Source organism: Phyllobates terribilis, unplaced genomic scaffold (genome assembly GCF_046119375.1).
Source record: "Phyllobates terribilis strain yellow unplaced genomic scaffold, ASM4611937v1 Scaffold_1__5_contigs__length_1240528914, whole genome shotgun sequence".
Taxonomy (NCBI): domain Eukaryota; kingdom Metazoa; phylum Chordata; class Amphibia; order Anura; family Dendrobatidae; genus Phyllobates; species Phyllobates terribilis.
The window spans coordinates 612,806,983-612,827,737 of record NW_027362761.1 but is presented as its reverse complement, the minus strand read 5'-3'; the positions used below and the strand labels follow the sequence as shown (position 1 = coordinate 612,827,737).

General features: G+C 47.3%; 3 protein-coding genes across 3 annotated transcripts in view; all 3 read right to left on the bottom strand.

Annotated features, from left to right (window-relative positions):
• LOC141272576 (uncharacterized) overlaps positions 1 to 20,203 on the bottom strand; it is a 32,354-nt gene extending 12,151 nt beyond the window's left edge. Inside the window, exons 1-3 of the mRNA XM_073683443.1 lie at positions 19,992 to 20,203; positions 19,493 to 19,672; positions 15,503 to 15,626 (exon numbers count right to left, since the gene is read on the bottom strand). Of these exons, the coding sequence (XP_073539544.1) occupies positions 15,503 to 15,626; positions 19,493 to 19,672; positions 19,992 to 20,075 (388 nt within the window). The 5' untranslated portion in view covers positions 20,076 to 20,203. The remainder of the gene's footprint in view (positions 1 to 15,502; positions 15,627 to 19,492; positions 19,673 to 19,991) is intronic.
• LOC141272556 (uncharacterized) overlaps positions 1 to 20,755 on the bottom strand; it is a 639,831-nt gene that overhangs the window by 218,258 nt on the left and 400,818 nt on the right. The gene's annotated exons all lie outside the window — the stretch shown is intronic.
• The window catches only part of LOC141272500 (uncharacterized), a 312,347-nt gene that overhangs the window by 289,726 nt on the left and 1,866 nt on the right, over positions 1 to 20,755 (bottom strand). The window lies entirely within an intron of this gene.

Genomic DNA, 20,755 nt, shown 5'->3' with positions numbered 1-20,755 from the left:
AATAATAATAATAATATGCAGACAGGTGGGTACTGGCAGGTAGGAATGCAGGCAAGATAGGAACCAGTACAGACTAGGATACAGGAACAGGGCCGCAGGTGCGGTAGACAAGCAGAGCAAAACCCGCAGATGCGGAGGACAAGCAGAGCAGAGCAAAACCCGCAGGTGTGGTGGACAAGCAGAATAGAACAAAACCGCAGGTGCGGTGGACAAGCAGAACAGAGCAAAACCGCAGGTGCAGATGGAGAAGCAGAGAAGAGAAAAACCCGCAGGTGCGGTAGACAAGCAGAGAAGAGCAAAACCCGCAGATGCGGTAGACAAGCAGAGCAAAACCCGCAGGTGCGGTAGACAGGACAGGGCTCTGTTCACATGAAACAGACTGGGAAACACAAGAAAATAGCTGGAACACAGGAGTTAGATACGGAGGCAGGGAAACCGAACGAGCAGAACCAGATACACACAAGGTACTTGCAATGAAGTAGCGAGTGGACACAAAACTCACAAACAGAAGTACAGAGACAACGAGTTGGAGTTAGGTGCAGGTTCAGACACTGCAGGAAAAGGGAAGGTACAGACATGGAGACAAACAGGTAACGGACTAGGACACTGTTCAGACAGGATCTGAACCAGGAACAAGATACAGGAACGAGCCTGGGAACTCAGCCCCCAGGGTGGCGGAAACTGACTAGAAGTCACAGGCCTGGGTATACAGCCCCCAGGGTGGCAGAAACAGACAAGATACAGGACAGGACCTGGCAACTTAGTTGCACAGAACAAACTGAATGAAAGTGTTGCTTAGGCACCTCCTACTGGGTGGAGGGGGTTTAAGTATCCAGTGACTCACAGCAATAGGCTGGAGACGCATTAGGAGTGCGCACACAGTAACTTTAAGAATCAGGCAGTCACCGCGCCGCCGCCCTAAGCAATCAAATAAGAGACATGCACACAGCAGGTACTGGAGCAAAGTGTGCAGCCTGGACTGAAAGGTAAGATTGCGGTCTTGCATGGTGGGAGGTGGTAAGCCATGCAAGCACGCCGCCAGGGATGTTACAGTAACCCCCCCCCCTTTATGCCCCCTCTTCTTCAAGCCTGCAAGGATTTTCTGCAGAGAATTTGGAGGCCGATCCTTCTCTTCAAGAAGACAAGAAGATTACCTCTTCTGTCCACTAGAGGGAACAAAACTGGTCTCACCATCTTGGTGACTAGGATGCTTCCTCCCATCGAGCCATGCTCAGTAACAGATGAAGTGGGTGAAGTACCAGGAACAGGACACAGGAAAGTCTCTCTCCATTTGTTAATATCGGATAGTACCCCAAAGGATTCACGGGACAACTGGAGATCCTCCACTGGGTTGGAGAGGTGCAGAGACTCGGGGTTAACCACCGCTTTGACATACACTTTGCCAAGCTTACTGGATGAAGTGGGCGAAGTACCAGGTACAGGGTGTAGGAAAGTCTCTCTCCATTTGTTATCAGGTAGCATCCCTTGAGGATTCAGGAGACAACTGGAGATCCTCCGCCTGGTTGGAGGGGAGCAGAGACTCGGGGGTAACCACCGCCTTGACGTACACTTTGCCAAGCTTACTGGATGAAGTGGGCGAAGTACCAGGTACCGGGTGTAGGAAAGTCTCTCTCCATTTGTTATCAGGTAGCACCCCGAAGGATTCAGGAGACAACTAGAGGTCCTCCGCCTGGTTGGAGGGGTGCAGAGACTCGGGGGGTAACCACCACCTTGACGTACACTTTGCCAAGCTTACTGGATGAAGTGGGCGAAGTACCAGGTACCGGGTGTAGGAAAGTCTCTCTCCATTTGTTATCAGGTAGCACCCCAGAGGATTCAGGAGACAACTGGAGGTCCTCCACCTGGTTGCAGGGGTGCAGAGACTTGGAGGTAGCCACTGCCTTGATGGACGTATTGCCAGATTTATTAGAGATAGAGGATCCTTGCTTAGGGACCAACGTCAGTCTGGTTTCTGAGTTGACACGTCTGCGAGGCAGGGCGGTACCTGAAGCCAGATCATTGGTACAATCGTCGAGACAGTGTGGGGACATTGCCTCCGCTTCCCTTCCTTCGGAGACTTCAGCACACAGCGAGTCAACGACTAGCAGATCTGGTGAAGAAGAAGAAACTGCTGACTGTCAGATATGGGGACTGGACACCCCTTGTACCTCAGCAGTCCCCCAGGAAACACCATGCAGGATCTCCAGACCTGAGCGGGCACTAGATCTCTCAGCTCTGGATGACCTGTGGGTAAACCAGACAGCACCTGGAATGTGAACTTCTTCATGTGTAATGCTCCAATCTGGAGCCTAATTTGTACAGACATATTTTGACTGTTTCTGAGTAGGGCTCGTCCTTCCGCTGACAACGCCCAAACTGGCTTCTGGAGTTGTCGGGCGGAAATCAGACACTGACTCTTCAAGGCTTTAAGCCCGAAACTTCCGGTTAATCCAAGGCCTTCACTTGTCATGGAGACAGTCATGGTCATGTGTGGAGAGGAAACACTAACACCAAAGGCAGCCTCTCCTACAGGCCTAATGTCTTGGGATTCTCCAACCTTCGCTGGACAAAGACCGTCAGGGGGTCCTAAACAACCGCAGCGGGACCGCAATCCGATTTTGTGACTGAGTTCTGGCCTCTGCTTTGCCTGACGAACATAGTCATCCTTCATGGATTCTGTGCGGATAGCAGTCTCTACAGGCTGGGGAACAGGAGGTCTTTGGGAGGACGGAACCTTGCGTGACGGTTTACCTCTACGCCTTGCACGTCTGGACTGCCTCTTGAGGTTGGGAAGAGAAGTATTCTGTGGAGCATTGTCATCCTGTGTGGATTCTGCGTGGGCAGCAGTCTCTTCAGGCTGGAGAACTGGTAGGCTACCTACACACATTACCCATCGGGGCTGCTCCAGGATATTGGCAAGGGAAGTTTTATTAGAAGCTTCAGGATTAGGGTCATCGAAGACCATTAGGAAGGCCACCAGGAAGGCCTGCAGGTCAGAGACGATAGGATCCCTTGCTTCCCATAGGGGGGTGATCCAATTCAAGGCATCACGCGCTAGGTAGGACATCAGAAATGCTACTTTAATGCAGACAGGTGGGTACTGGCAGGCATGGCTGATATGCAGACAGGTGGGTACTGGCAGGCACGGCTGATATGCAGACAGGTGGGTACTGGCAGGTAGGAACGCAGGCAAGATAGGAACCAGTACAGACTAGGATATAGGAACAGGGCCGCAGGTGCGGTAGACAAGCAGAGCAGAGCAAAACCTGCAGGTGCGGTGGACAAGCAGAGCAGAGCAAAACCGCAGGTGCGGTGGAAAAGCAGAACAGAGCAAAACCCGCAGGTGCGGTGGACAAGCAGAGCAGAGCAAAACACGCAGGTGCGGTGGACAAGCAGAGCAGAGCAAAACACGCAGGTGCGGTAGACAAGCAGAGCAGAGCAAAACCCGCAGGTGCAGTAGACAAGCAGAGCAAAACCCACAGGTGCGGTAGACAGGACAGGGCTCTGTTCACATGGAACAGACTGGGAAACACAAGAAGATAGCTGGAACACAGGAGTTAGATACGGGGGCAGGGAAACAGAACGAGCAGAACCAGATACACACAAGGTACTTGCAATGAAGTAGCGAGTGGACACAAAACTCACAAACAGAAGTACACAGACAACGAGTTGGAGTTAGGTGCAGGCTCAGACACTGCAGGAAAAGGGAAGGTACAGACATGGAGACAAACAGGTAACGGACTAGGACACTGTTCAGACAGGATCTGAACCAGGAACAAGATACAGGAATGAGCCTGGGAACTCAGCCCCCAGGGTGGCGGAAACTGACTAGAAGTCAAAGGTAACAGGTCTGGGTATACAGCCCCCAGGGTGGCAGAAACAGACAAGATACAGGACAGGACCTGGCAACTCAGTTGCACAGAACACACTGAATGGAAGTGTTGCTCAGGCACCTACTACTGGGTGGAGGGAGTTTAAGTACCCAGTGACTCACAGCAATAGGCTGGGGACGTATTAGGAGTGCGCACACAGTAACTTTAAGAATCAGGCAGTCACTGCGCCACCGCCCTAAGCAATCAAATAAGAGACATGCACACAGCAGGTACTGGAGCAAAGTGTTCAGCCTGGACTGAAAGGTAAGATTGTGGTCTTGCATGGTGGGAGATGGTAAGCCATGCAAGCACGCCGCCAGGGATGTTACTGAGAGCTCCCCTCCAGCTATATTGAGTTGTCACTGCGAACGTATAGTAAGTGTCTTCTTTAATCCTGTTTTTAGTATAACTGCTTATGTATTGTATTGTCCTCATTTGTAAAATCGTGCATATTTTTCTTAACACTGCCTTCCTTTTGCATTAAATATAAAATTTAAATAGTTTTGATTCTTTTGTGCTGTAATTGTTCCCTCCCCTGAAGCCATACGCTATCAGAACGCAGGCATCCGCCCAGGCTTGTATTATATTTCAAATCTGGATGGTGGTGGTAGCGAATAATAATAATCAGGCTATCGTGAAGCTGACAGTGACCGTACGGGGGCGTATACACATATTCCATGCATTGGAATCCGGAGGTGTGATGCCATACGCTCACTGGTCGCTTGCCGATACCTACGTAGTGAGTAGTCGGGATCGTGTGCTCACAGATCCCTGTCAAAATTCTGACAGAGTGACGGTAAAGGTGAGATATTGTGTGATCTTCCTGGTGTCGTCTCTGTTGAATACCTGACAGATGTCCATAAGTTAAGTTATGTGTAATAATGAGAAGTGACACAGGGAAAAAGTATTTAACATATGAAGAAAGAGCAGTGCAAAAAGTCCTAGGAAGTCCTGACACCAGCTTGAAGTCTATCAGTAAGTAGAAAGCAATCCTGAAACTTAGTGACAAATAACAGCTGGTTCAACTGCAAGCCTATAAAAAGGTGTCTCATTACCAAGGTGCCACACAAGAAACATCTCATGATGGGTAAAACCAGTGAGTGGTCTCAAGACCTTCGCAACCTTATTATGGCAAAACATACTGATGGCATTGGTTACAGAAGAATTTATAAACTACTGAAGGTTCTAATGAGTGCTGTTGGGGCCATAATCCATAAGTGGAAAGAACGTTGTTTCACCATGAACCAGCAACTAGGTGCTCCCTGCAAGATTTCAGACAGAGGAGGGAAAAGAATTATCAGAAGGGTTGCCCAAAAGCTAAGGACCACCCGTGAAGAGCTACAGAAACACCTGGAATCAGCAGATACAATTGTTTCAAAGAAAGCTATAAGTAATGCGCTCAACCCCCATGACATGTATGCACACTCACCACGCAAGACTCCATTGGTGAACAAAAAGCATGTTCAAGAGCATTTAAAGTTTGCTTAACAACATTTAGACAATCCTGTGAAATACTGGGAGAATATAGTCTGGTCAGATGAGACCAAAATTGAACTGTTTGGATGCCATAATACACAATATGTTGGAAGGCCGAAAGGCACTGCATATCACCTCAAAAACTTTATACCAACAGTGAAGTTTAGAGGTGTGAACATCATGGTGTGGGGCTGTCTTTCAGCATACGACCCTGGCAAACTTCATAATTGAAGGAAGGCTGAATGGACAAATGCACTGAGACATTCTTGTTATAAATCTGCTGCTATCTACCAGGATAATAAAGATGAAATGAGGGTGGACATTTCAGCAAGACAATGATCTCAACTGGTTTCAGAGAAAGAAAATAAAGCTGTTAGTATGGATTAGCCAATCACCGGACCTGAATCCAATAGAAAATGTATGGCAGAAGCTAAAGCTAAGAGATTATAGAAGGAGCCCACAGAACCTTCAGGATATGAAGAGTATTTGTGTGGAAGAATGGGCCAAGATTACACCTGAGCAATGCCTGCAACTAGTTTCTCCATACAGGAGGCATCTTAAGTTTCATCACCAACAAAGACTTTTGTACGAAGTATTAAATAAATTTCAGTAAAAGTGTTCGCTACTTTTTCCCTGAGTCATTGCTTGCTATTGCCCATAATTTATGGACATCCCCGGTTTGATTTTTTTTGCTTGTCTGGATTGGATGGGTTGTTACTGACATCTGGTGAGAATTTCATGTCAATAGCGTGTTTAGAAATATATTTACATAGAAAATTGGTGACGTGTTCAATACTTATTTCACCCGCTGTATATACCCCGGTACAGTCACTGCCTAGCTGTGCAATAGCAAAAGGAATTATCTGCCACCAACAATCATTTATACAAGCCAATTGGACAAAAGCTACAGATAGCATATGGCTTCAGGGATGTGGTTTATAGAGCAAGAGGAACGAAGCTATTATATGTTATATATTTAATCCAAAAAGTAGGCAGTGTTTATAAAAATATACAAAATATGTTACAAAATGGACAAAGCAATAAAGAATACACAATCACATAAAATAAAAAGGAATAACAAAAGAAAAGTACTAAACCAGTGTCACAAAAATGGCGCTAACTTGTATGAAGGAGGAGCTCTTCATTTTTGGAAACGGACAGAACTACAGCAAACGGTATCTCCAGGGATGACAATGACAAAAACTCAAACTTCTGACTTTATTAGATAAAAATCACGCCCATGTACAGTACCTCTCCTCAATGAGATGATATAAGGCTGGTCATGGGATGTGGCTGGGGTCCCAAAAATTAAGAGATCTCTAGCTTTCAGGTTATCTTCCCCCGGAGGTCCCAGGCAGGAGATATACAGGTCATATTTCCTATTTTGATTTTAGCTATTCATAGACAGTAAACATGGCACATATTGTCATCCATCTGTCCAATATTAATTTGGAGGTGCTACTGCGACAGCCCAGTGATGTAAGACAATGTGTTACGTTTGACACTTCATCACGATGTCGGAAATATGCCTGCCGTAACTGTAGGACCCTTGCTGTTCACAAAAAACAAATATTCATAACTGGAGTGGAAACAAAGGAGCTCACATCAGTCTGTTCCCAGTTCTGACATAAGGATGCAAAGGCCAGAAATCTGTTGCCTCTCACATTCTTCTGCAGGCTGGGTATGGAATTCTTGTCTGCAATCTATCACATAACCAACTTTAATTTCCTGTTTGCAGCTGGCATAAGACAAGATGAGAATAAGGCTAATGTTCACACTTTGCATTTTTGCTGCTTTTTTATGCAAATAGCTGTTTTTTTCAGTACCAGCAAAAGCTATGAGATTTCAGAAATCTCATGCACACGCTTATTTTTTTCCCCCGAATGAATTAGAAAACTGCTGTTTTTTTTTTTAAATAAATGCAGCATGTCAATTCTTTCAGCATTTTTTGAGTGTTTCTTCACCCATAGAAAGCAAGGAGTAAGTGCAATAAACATTGACATAAGTTTTTGCAGCATTTTTAGAGAAAAAAAAGCAGCTACAGAAGGATGTGAAACCCATTTATTTTGTGATTTTTCCCAGTAGCGATCCACCCACGGCTGTTAATTAAATGCCACTGTCGATATCTGACAGTGGCATTTAACTCACGCAAACCAGATGTGAATCATTAGCTCCGCCCATCAGTGCCCCTGTCACATGATCGCGAGGCGCCAATGGGTTGGCATGACAACCCCGGGGTCTGCAGGAGACCCCTGTGGATGTCATTGCTGAAGCCCTGCTGTGTGTAACACAGGTGATCAGATGATCGCAGCTTCTAGTCTCTAGTATTGAAACATGTGTAAAGTAAAAAAAAAAGTTTAATATATATATATATATATATATTATATAAAAAGTTTAAATCACCCCCCTTTTGCCCCATTTAAAATAAAACAATTTAAAAAAAAAATCAAAAATACACATATTTGGTATTGCCCGATCTATCAATATATAAAAAGAATTAATCTGATTGGTAAATGGTGTAGCGAAAAAAAAATAAATCAAAAAGCCAGAATTAATTTTTTTTGTCTTCTGTAATATTACAAGATTATGCAATAACGGGCGATCAAAACATCATATGTACACCAAAATGGTATCAATAAACACCGTCAGCTCAGCGAGCAAAAAATAAGCCCTCAGCAGGCCATAGATCCCGAAAAATAGAGACGCTACAGGTCTCGGAAAATGGCACCAACTCTTTTTTTTTTTTTACAATCTATAAATTTTTTTCCACCACTTTAGTAATAAAAGAACCTCTACAGGTTTGGTATCTACGAACTTGTAATGACTTGGAGAATGGCAGGTCAGTTTTAGCATTTAGCTAGGGGCGCCCTAGTTATCCCTGCTCCCTGGATTACTTCTAATGGTGAAGACGCCAGGGCCATGTGCCTTGCTGAGCTCCTGAAACAGCCCTAATCTGTCCCCTCCTCCACCCAGTGAAGTGGGGAGTAGTAGTTTATGTGAACACACAACATGCACTGACAAACAATAGAGTGGAACACTGGGAAGTAAAGTGAAGCAAAAAACAAAATAGGAGAGGATGAGGATATGCACACAGTATAATCACCAAGCAACAGCCTTTTAGATCAACACTCCAAACGCCTCCTCAACAAACATCTCCAGCTCCTGAACCAAGCAGTATAAAACTAACTATGGCAATCCTAGACTGCCAGAGGCGAGTTTATATAGCAACAGGGAGTGGTCAACACTGAACAGCTGAAATCATCCAAGCAGGAAAGCTCAGAAGATCTCAACGGACTAGATTAATGCCAGAAGAAACCTGCATTGTATAATATGATGATGAAGTGCTTCTAATTAGTGCTGGAGTACGTGAAATCAGACACCGCGGTCTTCTAGCCCCTCTCTGTTGTGGTAAACCCGTGACAATCAGTTTCTTCTCTCCTAATTCACCATATAGAGATTGGAAAAGGACGATTACCATTTACCAGTAATTGTATTTTGAGAGTTCATGATGTTGCAATGAGGGACATGGCCTCCATCTTCTGGGATCACTCTAAGAGGAGGCAACCTGCCGTCCTCCTATTAAGAGACGAGTTACTGCATTTTTAGTCTTCTTTAAATGGAGATAAATTTCAACATCCAGCTCAATATAAAACACTAAAATAGGCAGCAAGTACATGGAAAGTTTTGAGATCAACTTTGAAGCAGGAAAAAAGGGTACATGAACAGCTAACAGATGAAGTCACAGTGCCCAGAATAAACGATTTAGTGGGATGCACTAAAATGGTTAGTGCCTATCAATGTGTAACATGAAAGGACAATAGACAGAAGGCAGCGGGGTCACTGAAGCTTAGTGATGCACACAAGGAGCCAAGGAGAGATGGTCTGTTCAGATTCCTCAGAAAAGCTCCCATGATACATATTCTTCTGAACAAACATCCCTTTAAAGGAGACAAACTTATTATTATCACTCTTGGTCTGCCCAACGTACCTGCAGGGCCAACACCTACATGAACCATCCCACTTGTATCGCTCTGATCAGACCCTAGGAAGAGGAACCGGCTGACATTTTGCTCTCATTTAGCCTTCGAGGCTCCAACATCCCATTCGGTGCATTCTGTAATCATGTGATAAGACTCTTTCACCCCTTCCTGACTTCTGGTGTCCATACATGGAGAATGCCAGGTGCGCATTTATGGAGCGAGCTCCGATTGCTGCATTTTGCCCCTTCAATGCCAACACCCTGGCAGTGCCAGTTAAGTGGTTGAGTGCCTCATTCTCCCGCCAATAAGTCACCTGATCACAGGGTCGCAACAATGGGTTGCAATGACTGCAGGGAACTTGCAAAAGACCCCCATCAGTCCCGATTCGTTTTTCATTGTTCCCAAAATGAGAATTAAAAAAAATTTAAAAAATAACACATATTTGGCATTGCCACGTAAGGATTTATCCAACACAATAAACGCCATAAACCGCTGCTCCCTCGGCGCCATTTTATGCATGTCACTGTCTGCTGCCAGATGCTGCTGCTCAGTGTGCTCCTGTGCAATGAGAGATTTTAGATAGATAGATAGATAGATGGGCGCTTGTGTGGAAGTCAGATAGTGTAGATAACTCCTGTGCTATTTACCTGTGAAATCGATGTTGCAGCACTTTTTTTTTTCTTGTGCAATTACTGAGATTCTGACAGAAAGAGCAGGGTCTATGGCATAGAATAGTGTTGTGCACCCGTTGTATTGTGCTGTATGCACGAGTATGCCTTAAATCTATTTTTCCACTTGCTAATGTAATAAAGCAAGCAAGCTCTTGCAGCCCACCTTTTCATTGTGTGGGGTTGAAATTCAGCTGTATGCAGACTCTGCAGACCTTCTCAGTTCAGAGCACAAAAAACTTTTTTTTTTTTCATTCGCTAAAGTGATAGTGCAAGCTATAGTAGCCCACTTAAGTCATTTTTTTGGTGGGTGAAATTCAGCTGTAAGCACAGTAAAAAAAAAAATAGATTTTTTTTCTCTCACCAGCTAGAGTCCGCCAAACTTTTTTTGTGTCGCAAATGTGACAACACACTCTGCTAACAGCCACCTACTATTTTAATGACGTCGAAGTTCAGCTGTTTTCAGAGTAAAAAAAAAATATTTTTTTCTTCTTGCTAGGCAGAGTCCAAAAATTATTTTTTAGTGTGACAAGCCATGGCTACTGCTATAAGCCATCTACTACGTTAGTGGCGGTGAACTTCAGCAGTTTTCAGAGTAAAAAAAAAATAAAAAATACTTTCTTCTGTTTCAAACGTGAAACAGCAGGGAAATCTCAGATTGAAATAGTTTGAAGAATATCTCCTATGTTATACAGGCCTCATCCATACTAAAAAAATACTTTCTTCTGTTAGTAACGTTCTACAGCAAGCCATATCTTACCTTGTCATTTAGTGCCGCTGAAATTCAGGTGTGTGCAGAGCTGTTGCAAATTAAAAAGTCTAATTCTGCTTTGCTAATAGCGTTCTCCTACCACAGTATCTGAGCAACATGAGTGGGAAAAGAGAGATCGTGGTGGAAGGGGTAATAGGCTTGGTGTGCAAGGTGTACGTGGGGTAGGTGGTAATGTTAGTGAAAGCACTAGTGAACCAACACCGTCATGTCCTATCCAAAGACAACTGACAACTTCTGTTACTGGATGGGCTACTCCACTCTCTTCCTTTGGCAGCCGCGTAGCGATACGCCTTGTTGATAAGGGCCAGAAAGAGCAGGTTCTCCAGTGGATGGTAAGCGTCGCTTCCAGTGCCCTCTCCTCTTCTTCCTCCACCTCAACATCACACACAGTACAGTCCACAGAGGTGGCACCCCAATTACGCTTGCTTCCCCCCACGTCACAACTGTCCAAGTGTCCAACTGACTGTGGTGAACCACAGATGGGCGAGTCTGTAGAACTGTTCACTCATTCTACACCATGGGCATCAGAAGTGTACTCCAGTCACAGAGTCAAGAGGAGGAAAACATCTGCACCGATGCCAAAAATCTTTTTTAAGTTGGATTTGAGGCAGGACGGAGTAGGGTCCGAACAGCTTCCTGACGCTCGTCACCAGACATTAACCACCGGGGAGGGAGGCGATCCTGATGAGACTCAGATACCTGCACTGTGCTGTCAGGGTAACAAGAGGAGAAGGGTCACTCTGAGGGCGAGGAATGGGATAACACATTGGATGATGACGAGGTTGAAGATCCTACTTGGTGTGAACCCAGAGTCACGCAGCCGAGTAGCTCATCTGAGGAGGTGAAGGAGGAAGACGATGAGGTTACCTTCCGCACTACGGCGCAGACAAGGAGTGATTCAAGCACGAGAAGCACTGCCTCCTTAGCCACAACTATGGCCAGCAGCAGTCACGGGTCTGCAGCTCGCAGGGGTGGCAAGGGTTGCCTAGCTTTATGAGACCGCAAAGGATGAGCCTCACGTTTTGCAAAGGAACTCACGTTATCTGCACACTTTGTGATAAAAAACTCAGTAGAGGGAAAAAGTGCAATAATTTGTCTACTACATGCATGGACCTTCACATGCGCACACAACATGCGTTACGCTGGGAATCTCACTGCGCTAAAACGCGAGACAGCGGACCTCAACAGCCATAAGCTGCCCCATCAACCACATCCGATGCTTCTTCCTCCTTCTCTGTTACTGTTCCAAGTATCGGCACGCAGGTCTTCCACCGCATAACCTCTGGTTCTTTACCCGCTCCAGTCAGGCTGAGTGAGAGCCCGTCAGATGTAACGGAAGTGGACATACCTGCTGTGTTTGTTTCACAGAGCACACCACAACTTTCTTAATATCTTCGCCTGCACCTCACTCACAGTCCAGCAGTTTGTCCGTCTCACCGTACTCCGCCCTTTCTCAGCCCTTGGTAACGTAGTTGTGGTCACGTAAAATATTGTTTCCTCCCTCACATGATAAAGCTAATAGGTTGAACTTCACCATCTCCAATCTGTTGGCCACGGAAATGGTGGTGTTAGGCCCTAATTTTTTTTTAAAATGTGAACATTCCTGATTGTGTTTCCATTTGCTGGGTTGGCTGTAGTGGAAGAGGTGTCGGTCCTCGTTATAATACTTATACTCAATTTAAATTAATTGTTTGGTGCAGATATTGTTCTCACAGGAGAACACATGATAAAATAGAAATTGGTTTTCTGTCTAATGTGGTATATAAAGCAGACTACATCTCAGCATAAAATTCTTTTGGTGCAGATATTGTTCTCCATACAGGCGTACACAGACATGACAAACTCAAAATGGGTATATAAAGCAGGCTACTTCTCTGCTTAAAATTCTTTGGATCCAGTTGGATAAACACGTAGGTGGGCTGCGCTGCTGAAGTAAATCAATTCTTCAGAGATGATGATAATGGTGATGAAAAGGCTTTTAATTAACAACACGTTTCAACGCCGTACACATTTGGCTTTTTTACTTGAAAAAGATGCCGGTACGGCGTTGAAACGTGTTGTTAATTAAAAGCCTTTTCATCATCATCTCTGAAGAATTGATTTACTTCAGCAGTGCAGCCCAGCTACGTGTTTATCCAACATCTCCTGGAGGATTTATTTTCCAGACACGGGGCAGCAGCAGCAGCTGTTTTACTTCATGCCTTCATAGGAGTTGTGCCTATCACAACTCCATCAGGGGAGTGTAACCAGCACTCTCTTAATCTCCCTCCATAGTGTATCGCCCTATTGTGCACTCTGTTCCCCACATTTAGATCTACATAAAATTCTTTGGGGCAGATATTGTTCTCCATACAGGGGGAAAATAAAAAGGTTGGGTCCAAGCAGCTTCCTGACCCTCGACTGTACTCTGCTGTCAGGGCAAGAAGAGGAAGAGGGTGACTCTCAGGCTAAAGAATGGTATAATACATTGGATGATGATGTGGTTGTAGATCCCACCTGGTGAGCTTCCAGAAGCACGCAGCTGAGTAGCTCATGTGAGGAGGTGCAGGAGGAAGACGAGGAGGTTACGTTGCGTCCTACGGAGCACACATGGAGTGATGCAACTGCGATGAGCACTGCATCCTTAGCCACAACTGTGACTGTGGCCAGCAGCAGTTGCGGGGGTCTGCAGCTCGCAGGGAGGGCAAGGGTTGCCTAGCCTGGGCCTTTTTTGAGAACGCAAAGGATGAGCCAACTCACGTTATCTGCAAACTTTGCAATAAAAAAACTCAGAAGAGGGAAAAAGTGCAATAATTTGACTACTACATGCATGAACCTTCACATGAGCACACAACATGTGTTACTCTGGCAATCTCACTGCAATAAAATGCGGACCTCAACAACCATCAGCCGCCCATCAACCGCATCTGCTTCCTCCTCTGTTACCATGGCACGCAGGTCTCCCACTGGAGAACCTCCGGCTCTTTACCCGCTCCAGTCAGGCTGAGTGAGAGCTCGTCAGCTGTAACGGAAGAGGACATTCCTGCTGTTTTGGATTGATCTCAGAAAACGATCACGCAACAACTTTATCAATCCACCATAACATCTCCACCTGCACCTCACTCACGGTCCTGCAGTTTGACCGGTTCACTGTACTCCGCCCTCTCTCAGCATGGCAGCCAGCCCTCGGTCCCGCAGTTGTGGTCACGTAAAAGATTGTTTCCTCCTACACATGACAAAGCTAAGAGGGTGAACTCCACCATCTCCAATCTGTTGGCCACGGAAATGGTGGTGTCAGGCCCTAATTTTTTGAGCTATGAACACTTCTGTATGGCTGCTTTTTTACTGAAGAGGAAACCGGAGTACCTGGGGGAAACCCCCGCAAACACGGGGAGAACATACAAACTACTTGCAGATGTTGTCCGTGGTGAGATTTGAACCCAGGATCCCAGTGCTGCAAGGCTGCAGTGCTAACCACTGGGCCACCGTGCTGCTCTCTCTTCTCTCGGCTCTGATATTGAAACATGCTGGAGTAACTTGCACCTACTGCCACTCAGAGTCTTCAGCTCCTTTGTGAGAAACTAATGTTTGGGCAGACACTCAGTCTACCAAATAAAATTCCTGAGAAGGAAATTGTGGATGGCTTCGCTTCTTTTACTGGGTGCAGTGCTAATATCATGGCGTCGTGCCATAATTCACTGGAAATATTCCAGGCTGGTTGAAGACAAGCTCATTCCCACAAACTACCAGCAGCAAGCTAAGGAGATGGTGGCCTCTATCATCATATAAGGAGTTAGCTCGTTGTCTAGGAGACTGACCATAGCTGCTGTCTACCTTGTGAACATTGTGTTGAAGCTTGCAAGGTGTCACGGGTTTACTGTAACAGAAAGGAGTCAGAAGACCACAGCGTCTGATTCCTCCCACTCCTGCACTCATTAGAAGCCTTTTCGACTTTATATTAATCGGTGCAGGGGTTAATCTGCTCAGTTGTGAGCTCCTGGAAGCTTACCGTGATTTAGGCTCTCAGCAGATTTGTCCCGTGCATCTCCCCTACTGTGTAACTCTGTACCCCAACACATCAGACTGTCGCCTACCGTGGAAACCTTGAAAAAGAAGCTGAAGAAGACCAACTTCTTCTGACAAGCGTACAATCTGCTGTAAGCCTCGCTCCAGCATACCGCTGCACGACTAGAGCGACTAGCTGTACCCTGACCTACTGTATCCTCACCCATCCCCTGTAGATTGTTTGTGCGCCCTCGCGGGCAAGGTCCTCTCTCCTCTTGTACCAGTTAGTGACCCCTTTTCACATGTAAAGCGACATGGAATAAATGGCGCAATAATAATAATTATAGTACTTGTACTCTGGGTCAATTGATGGTACTTTCCAGGTGTCTACCCTTAATTTGATGTGTTTTGGCAGCTTTTGGGTCCATATGAAGGTGTTGTGTATGCGTTTTTTTGTCCCCTCATTGAATCCTATGGGGTTCGGAAATGTTCAGCAACTACTGGACGAATAAAGCGGCGAATATTGTAGATTCGCCGATCGGAACCCGAATATCAAAACATTCGCTCATCTCCAGGTGTGATGACAGCAGAGAAACCGCGACTCACAGATCAGAAGAAAATAATAAGGGAATGAAAGCTGTGAGAAAATGTAGAGAAAACCAGAGCAAGTCTGGAGAAAAATCATCTATTATAGGACGAGGCCGAGAGACGTCATCACATCCCCCGGAGCCAACAAGAGTCTCCTCTCACCTGGTGATGTCAGAGGCCGGAGCTCCTCCATCATCACCTCCTGGTACCGATCCTGGTGTCCTTCTAGATACTCCCACTCCTCCATGGAGAGATAGACAGCGACGTCCTGACACCTTATAGGAACCTGACAACAACGACACCGTCATCACCCAGAATCCTCCAGTGCTGTCCTGTATAATGTCCCAGCAGTCACCTCTCCGCTCATCACCCAGAATCCTCCAGTGCTGTCCTGTATAATGTCCCAGCAGTCACCTCTCCGCTCATCACCCAGAATCCTCCAGTGCTGTCCTGTATAATGTCCCAGCAGTCACCTCTCCGGTCATCACCCAGAATCCTCCAGTGCTGTCCTGTATAATGTCCCAGCAGTCACCTCTCCGGTCATCACCCAGAATCCTCCAGTGCTGTCCTGTATGTCCCAGCAGTCACCTCTCCGGTCATCACCCAGAATCCTCCAGTGCTGTCCTGTATAATGTCCCAGCAGTCACCTCTCCGGTCATCACCCAGAATCCTCCAGTGCTGTCCTGTATAATGTCCCAGCAGTCACCTCTCCGCTCATCACCCAGAATCCTCCAGTGCTGTCCTGTATAATGTCCCAGCAGTCACCTCTCCGGTCATCACCCAGAATCCTCCAGTGCTGTCCTGTATAATGTCCCAGCAGTCACCTCTCCGCTCATCACCCAGAATCCTCCAGTGCCGTCCTGTATAATGTCCCAGCAGTCACCTCTCCGCTCATCACCCAGAATCCTCCAGTGCTGTCCTGTATAATGTCCCAGCAGTCACCTCTCCGCTCATCACCCAGAATCCTCCAGTGCTGTCCTGTATAATGTCCCAGCAGTCACCTCTCCGCTCATCACCCAGAATCCTCCAGTGTGGTCCAGTATAATGTCCCAGCAGTCACCTCTCCGCTCATCACCCAGAATCCTCCAGTGCTGTCCTGTATAATGTCCCAGCAGTCACCTCTCCGCTCATCACCCAGAATCCTCCAGTGCCGTCCTGTATAATGTCCCAGCAGTCACCTCTGCAGTCACCTCTCCAGTCATCACCCAGAATCCTCCAGTGCTGTCCTGTATAATGTCCCAGCAGTCACCTCTCCGCTCATCACCCAGAATCCTCCAGTGCTGCCCTGTATAATGTCCCAGCAGTCACCTCTCCGCTCATCACCCAGAATCCTCCAGTGCCATCCTGTATAATGTCCCAGCAGTCACCTCTCCAGTCATCACCCAGAATCCTCCAGTGCTGTCCTGTATAATGTCCCAGCAGTCACCTCTCCGCTCATCACCCAGAATCCTCCAGTGCCGTCCTGTATAATGTCCCAGCAGTCACCTCTCCGCTCATCACCCAGAATCCTCCAGTGCCGTCCTGTATAATGTCCCAGCAGTCACCTCTCCGCTCATCACCCAGAATCCTCCAGTGCCGTCCTATATAATGTTCCAGCAGTCACCTCTCCGGTCATCACCCAGAATCCTCCAGTGCTGTCCTGTATAATGTCTTAGCAGTCACCTCTGCGGTCATCACCCAGAATCCTCCAGTGCTGTCCTGTATAATGTCCCAGCAGTCACCTCTCTAGTCATCACCCAGAATCCTCCAGTGCTGTCCTGTATAATGTCCCAGCAGTCACCTCTCCGCTCATCACCCAGAATCCTCCAGTGCTGTCCTGTATAATGTCCCAGCAGTCACCTCTCCGCTCATCACCCAGAATCCTCCAGTGCTGTCCTGTATAATGTCCCAGCAGTCACCTCTCCGGTCATCACCCAGAATCCTCCAGTGCTGTCCTGTATAATGTCCCAGCAGTCACCTCTCCGCTCATCACCCAGAATCCTCCAGTGCCGTCCTGTATAATGTCCCAGCAGTCACCTCTCCGCTCATCACCCAGAATCCTCCAGTGCTGTCCTGTATAATATCCCAGCAGTCACCTCTCCGCTCATCACCCAGAATCCTCCAGTGCTGTCCTGTATAATGTCCCAGCAGTCACCTCTCCGCTCATCACCCAGAATCCTCCAGTGTGGTCCAGTATAATGTCCCAGCAGTCACCTCTCCGCTCATCACCCAGAATCCTCCAGTGCTGTCCTGTATAATGTCCCAGCAGTCACCTCTCCGCTCATCACCCAGAATCCTCCAGTGCCGTCCTGTATAATGTCCCAGCAGTCACCTCTGCAGTCACCTCTCCAGTCATCACCCAGAATCCTCCAGTGCTGTCCTGTATAATGTCCCAGCAGTCACCTCTCCGCTCATCACCCAGAATCCTCCAGTGCTGCCCTGTATAATGTCCCAGCAGTCACCTCTCCGCTCATCACCCAGAATCCTCCAGTGCCATCCTGTATAATGTCCCAGCAGTCACCTCTCCAGTCATCACCCAGAATCCTCCAGTGCTGTCCTGTATAATGTCCCAGCAGTCACCTCTCCGCTCATCACCCAGAATCCTCCAGTGCCGTCCTGTATAATGTCCCAGCAGTCACCTCTCCGCTCATCACCCAGAATCCTCCAGTGCCGTCCTGTATAATGTCCCAGCAGTCACCTCTCCGGTCATCACCCAGAATCCTCCAGTGCCGTCCTATATAATGTTCCAGCAGTCACCTCTCCGGTCATCACCCAGAATCCTCCAGTGCTGTCCTGTATAATGTCTTAGCAGTCACCTCTGCGGTCATCACCCAGAATCCTCCAGTGCTGTCCTGTATAATGTCCCAGCAGTCACCTCTCTAGTCATCACCCAGAATCCTCCAGTGCTGTCCTGTATAATGTCCCAGCAGTCACCTCTCCGCTCATCACCCAGAATCCTCCAGTGCTGTCCTGTATAATGTCCCAGCAGTCACCTCTCCGCTCATCACCCAGAATCCTCCAGTGCTGTCCTGTATAATGTCCCAGCAGTCACCTCTCCGCTCATCACCCAGAATCCTCCAGTGCCGTCCTATATAATGTCCCAGCAGTCACCTCTCCAGTCATCACCCAGAATCCTCCAGTGCTGTCCTGTATAATGTCCCAGCAGTCACCTCTCCAGTCATCACCCAGAATCCTCCAGTGCTGTCCTGTATAATGTCCCAGCAGTCACCTCTCCGGTCATCACCCAGAATCCTCCAGTGCTGTCCTGTATAATGTCCCAGCAGTCACCTCTCCGGTCATCACCCAGAATCCTCCAGTGCTGTCCTGTATAATGTCCCAGCAGTCACCTCTCCGCTCATCACCCAGAATCCTCCAGTGCTGTCCTGTATAATGTCCCAGCAGTCACCTCTCCGCTCATCACCCAGAATCCTCCAGTGCCGTCCTGTATAATGTCCCAGCAGTCACCTCTCCAGTCATCACCCAGAATCCTCCAGTGCTGTCCTGTATAATGTCCCAGCAGTCACCTCTCCGGTCATTACCCAGAATCCTCCAGTGCAGTCCTGTATAATGTCCCAGCAGTCACCTCTCCAGTCATCACCCAGAATCCTCCAGTGCTGTCCTGTACAATGTCCCAGCAGTCACCTCTCCGCTCATCACCCAGAATCCTAGAGTGCCATCCTGTATAATGTCCCAGCAGTCACCTCTCCGCTCATCACCCAGAATCCTCCAGTGCTGTCCTGTATAATGTCCCAGGAGTCACCTCTCCGCTCATCACCCAGAATCCTCCAGTGCTGTCCTGTATAATGTCCCAGCAGTCACCTCTCCGCTCATCACCCAGAATCCTCCAGTGCTGTCCTGTATAATGTCCCAGGAGTCACCTCTCCGCTCATCACCCAGAATCCTCCAGTGCTGTCCTGTATAATGTCCCAGCAGTCACCTCTCTGCTCATCACCCAGAATCCTCCAGTGCTGTCCTGTATAATGTCCCAGCAGTCACCTCTCCGCTCATCATCCAGAATCCTCCAGTGCTGTCCTGTATAATGTCCCAGCAGTCACCTCTCCGCTCATCACCCAGAATCCTCCAGTGCTGTCCTGTATAATGTCCCAGCAGTCACCTCTCTGGTCATCACCCAGAATCCTCCAGTGCTGTCCTGTATAATGTCCCAGCAGTCACCTCTCCGCTCAGCAGCTCAATCATCTTGTTGCTGAGCTCTAGGATCTTCTTCTTCCTCTCATGTATCGGGGGGGGAGGGGGAGGCTCTGTGATGGGGTCCGGGCTCCGCTCTCCTGACTCCTGGAGATGGATGATGGGAGTCACACCCTCCCCCGGTGTCTTCCTCACTATTGTGTAATCCTGTGTATGGAGAGAGACACTTAGGGAGAAGAATTCCTTCCCGATTCCAGATCTGACAATCAGTAGAAATCCCGGGATCAATAACCGTCTCCAGTAATCTGGGGCCATAACCTGGAATATTATTACACTCAGGACAGACATCCAGGCCCCTCTACAGCTCTTATAGGGAATCCCCATGACAACTCCTCCTGGCAGAGAGCTGCACACAATCACTGCTCTTACAGTAAAGAATCCTTCTCTTCCTCTTCTGGATTTCCTCTTCCTGATGTTGGACTTGTTACATAACACAATAAAGCTGATAGAAATGTAGAGGAGTTACCTCTCCGCTCAGCAGGGAGATGATCTCCAGGGTGAAGTGTAATAATCTTCTGGTGGTCTCGTCCTCGTCCATCCTCGGGGTCATTCAGGAGAAGGAGGGATGAACACTGGATCAGCTGGAGGGATCTCGTCCTGCCGGCGTCTTCATGATAAAGGAGAAGATGGAGATCACAGGGGACGATATAACGACAATCACTGAATTCTGCCCCAAATATCCGACATTTATCAGGAAGAATCTGGAGAAAAAGACACAAAACCAGGCTGAAGTTGGATTCTTATTTGAAAATTTTCTTTTTCTTCACAGGTTTAATAACAAAAAGAAAAACATCCCAAAAATATCAGAGCGGTGCGGAGTCCGGAGGGGAATAAACTACAAACAGCTTCAAAAATGATCCTCGCCCGTCTGACGCTGTGATGCCCAGATCTCGTCCGCTCCAGGCTGCAGTCACAGGTGTATGATGAGACCTCAGTATCGGTGTCTGCAGGGTGAGATCCGGGGCCCAGAGCCCTTCTGATAACTCCTTCGGTGCCCACTTAGATGCCCATTTTTGTGCCACTTTGATCATTTTTGTAACTGTTTGTTGTTGTATTCCTCTCACGGCTCCGCATCGCACTGATATTATTGTGATTTTTTCTTTTTTTGCTATTAAACCTGTTAAAAACAAGAGAAAAAAAAAAACTTATAGTAAGGTCGGTCACCGCGGTAACTACACCCAGGGGCAAAATTACAGTAGGTGCAGAGGTTGCAATCATACCCGGGCCATG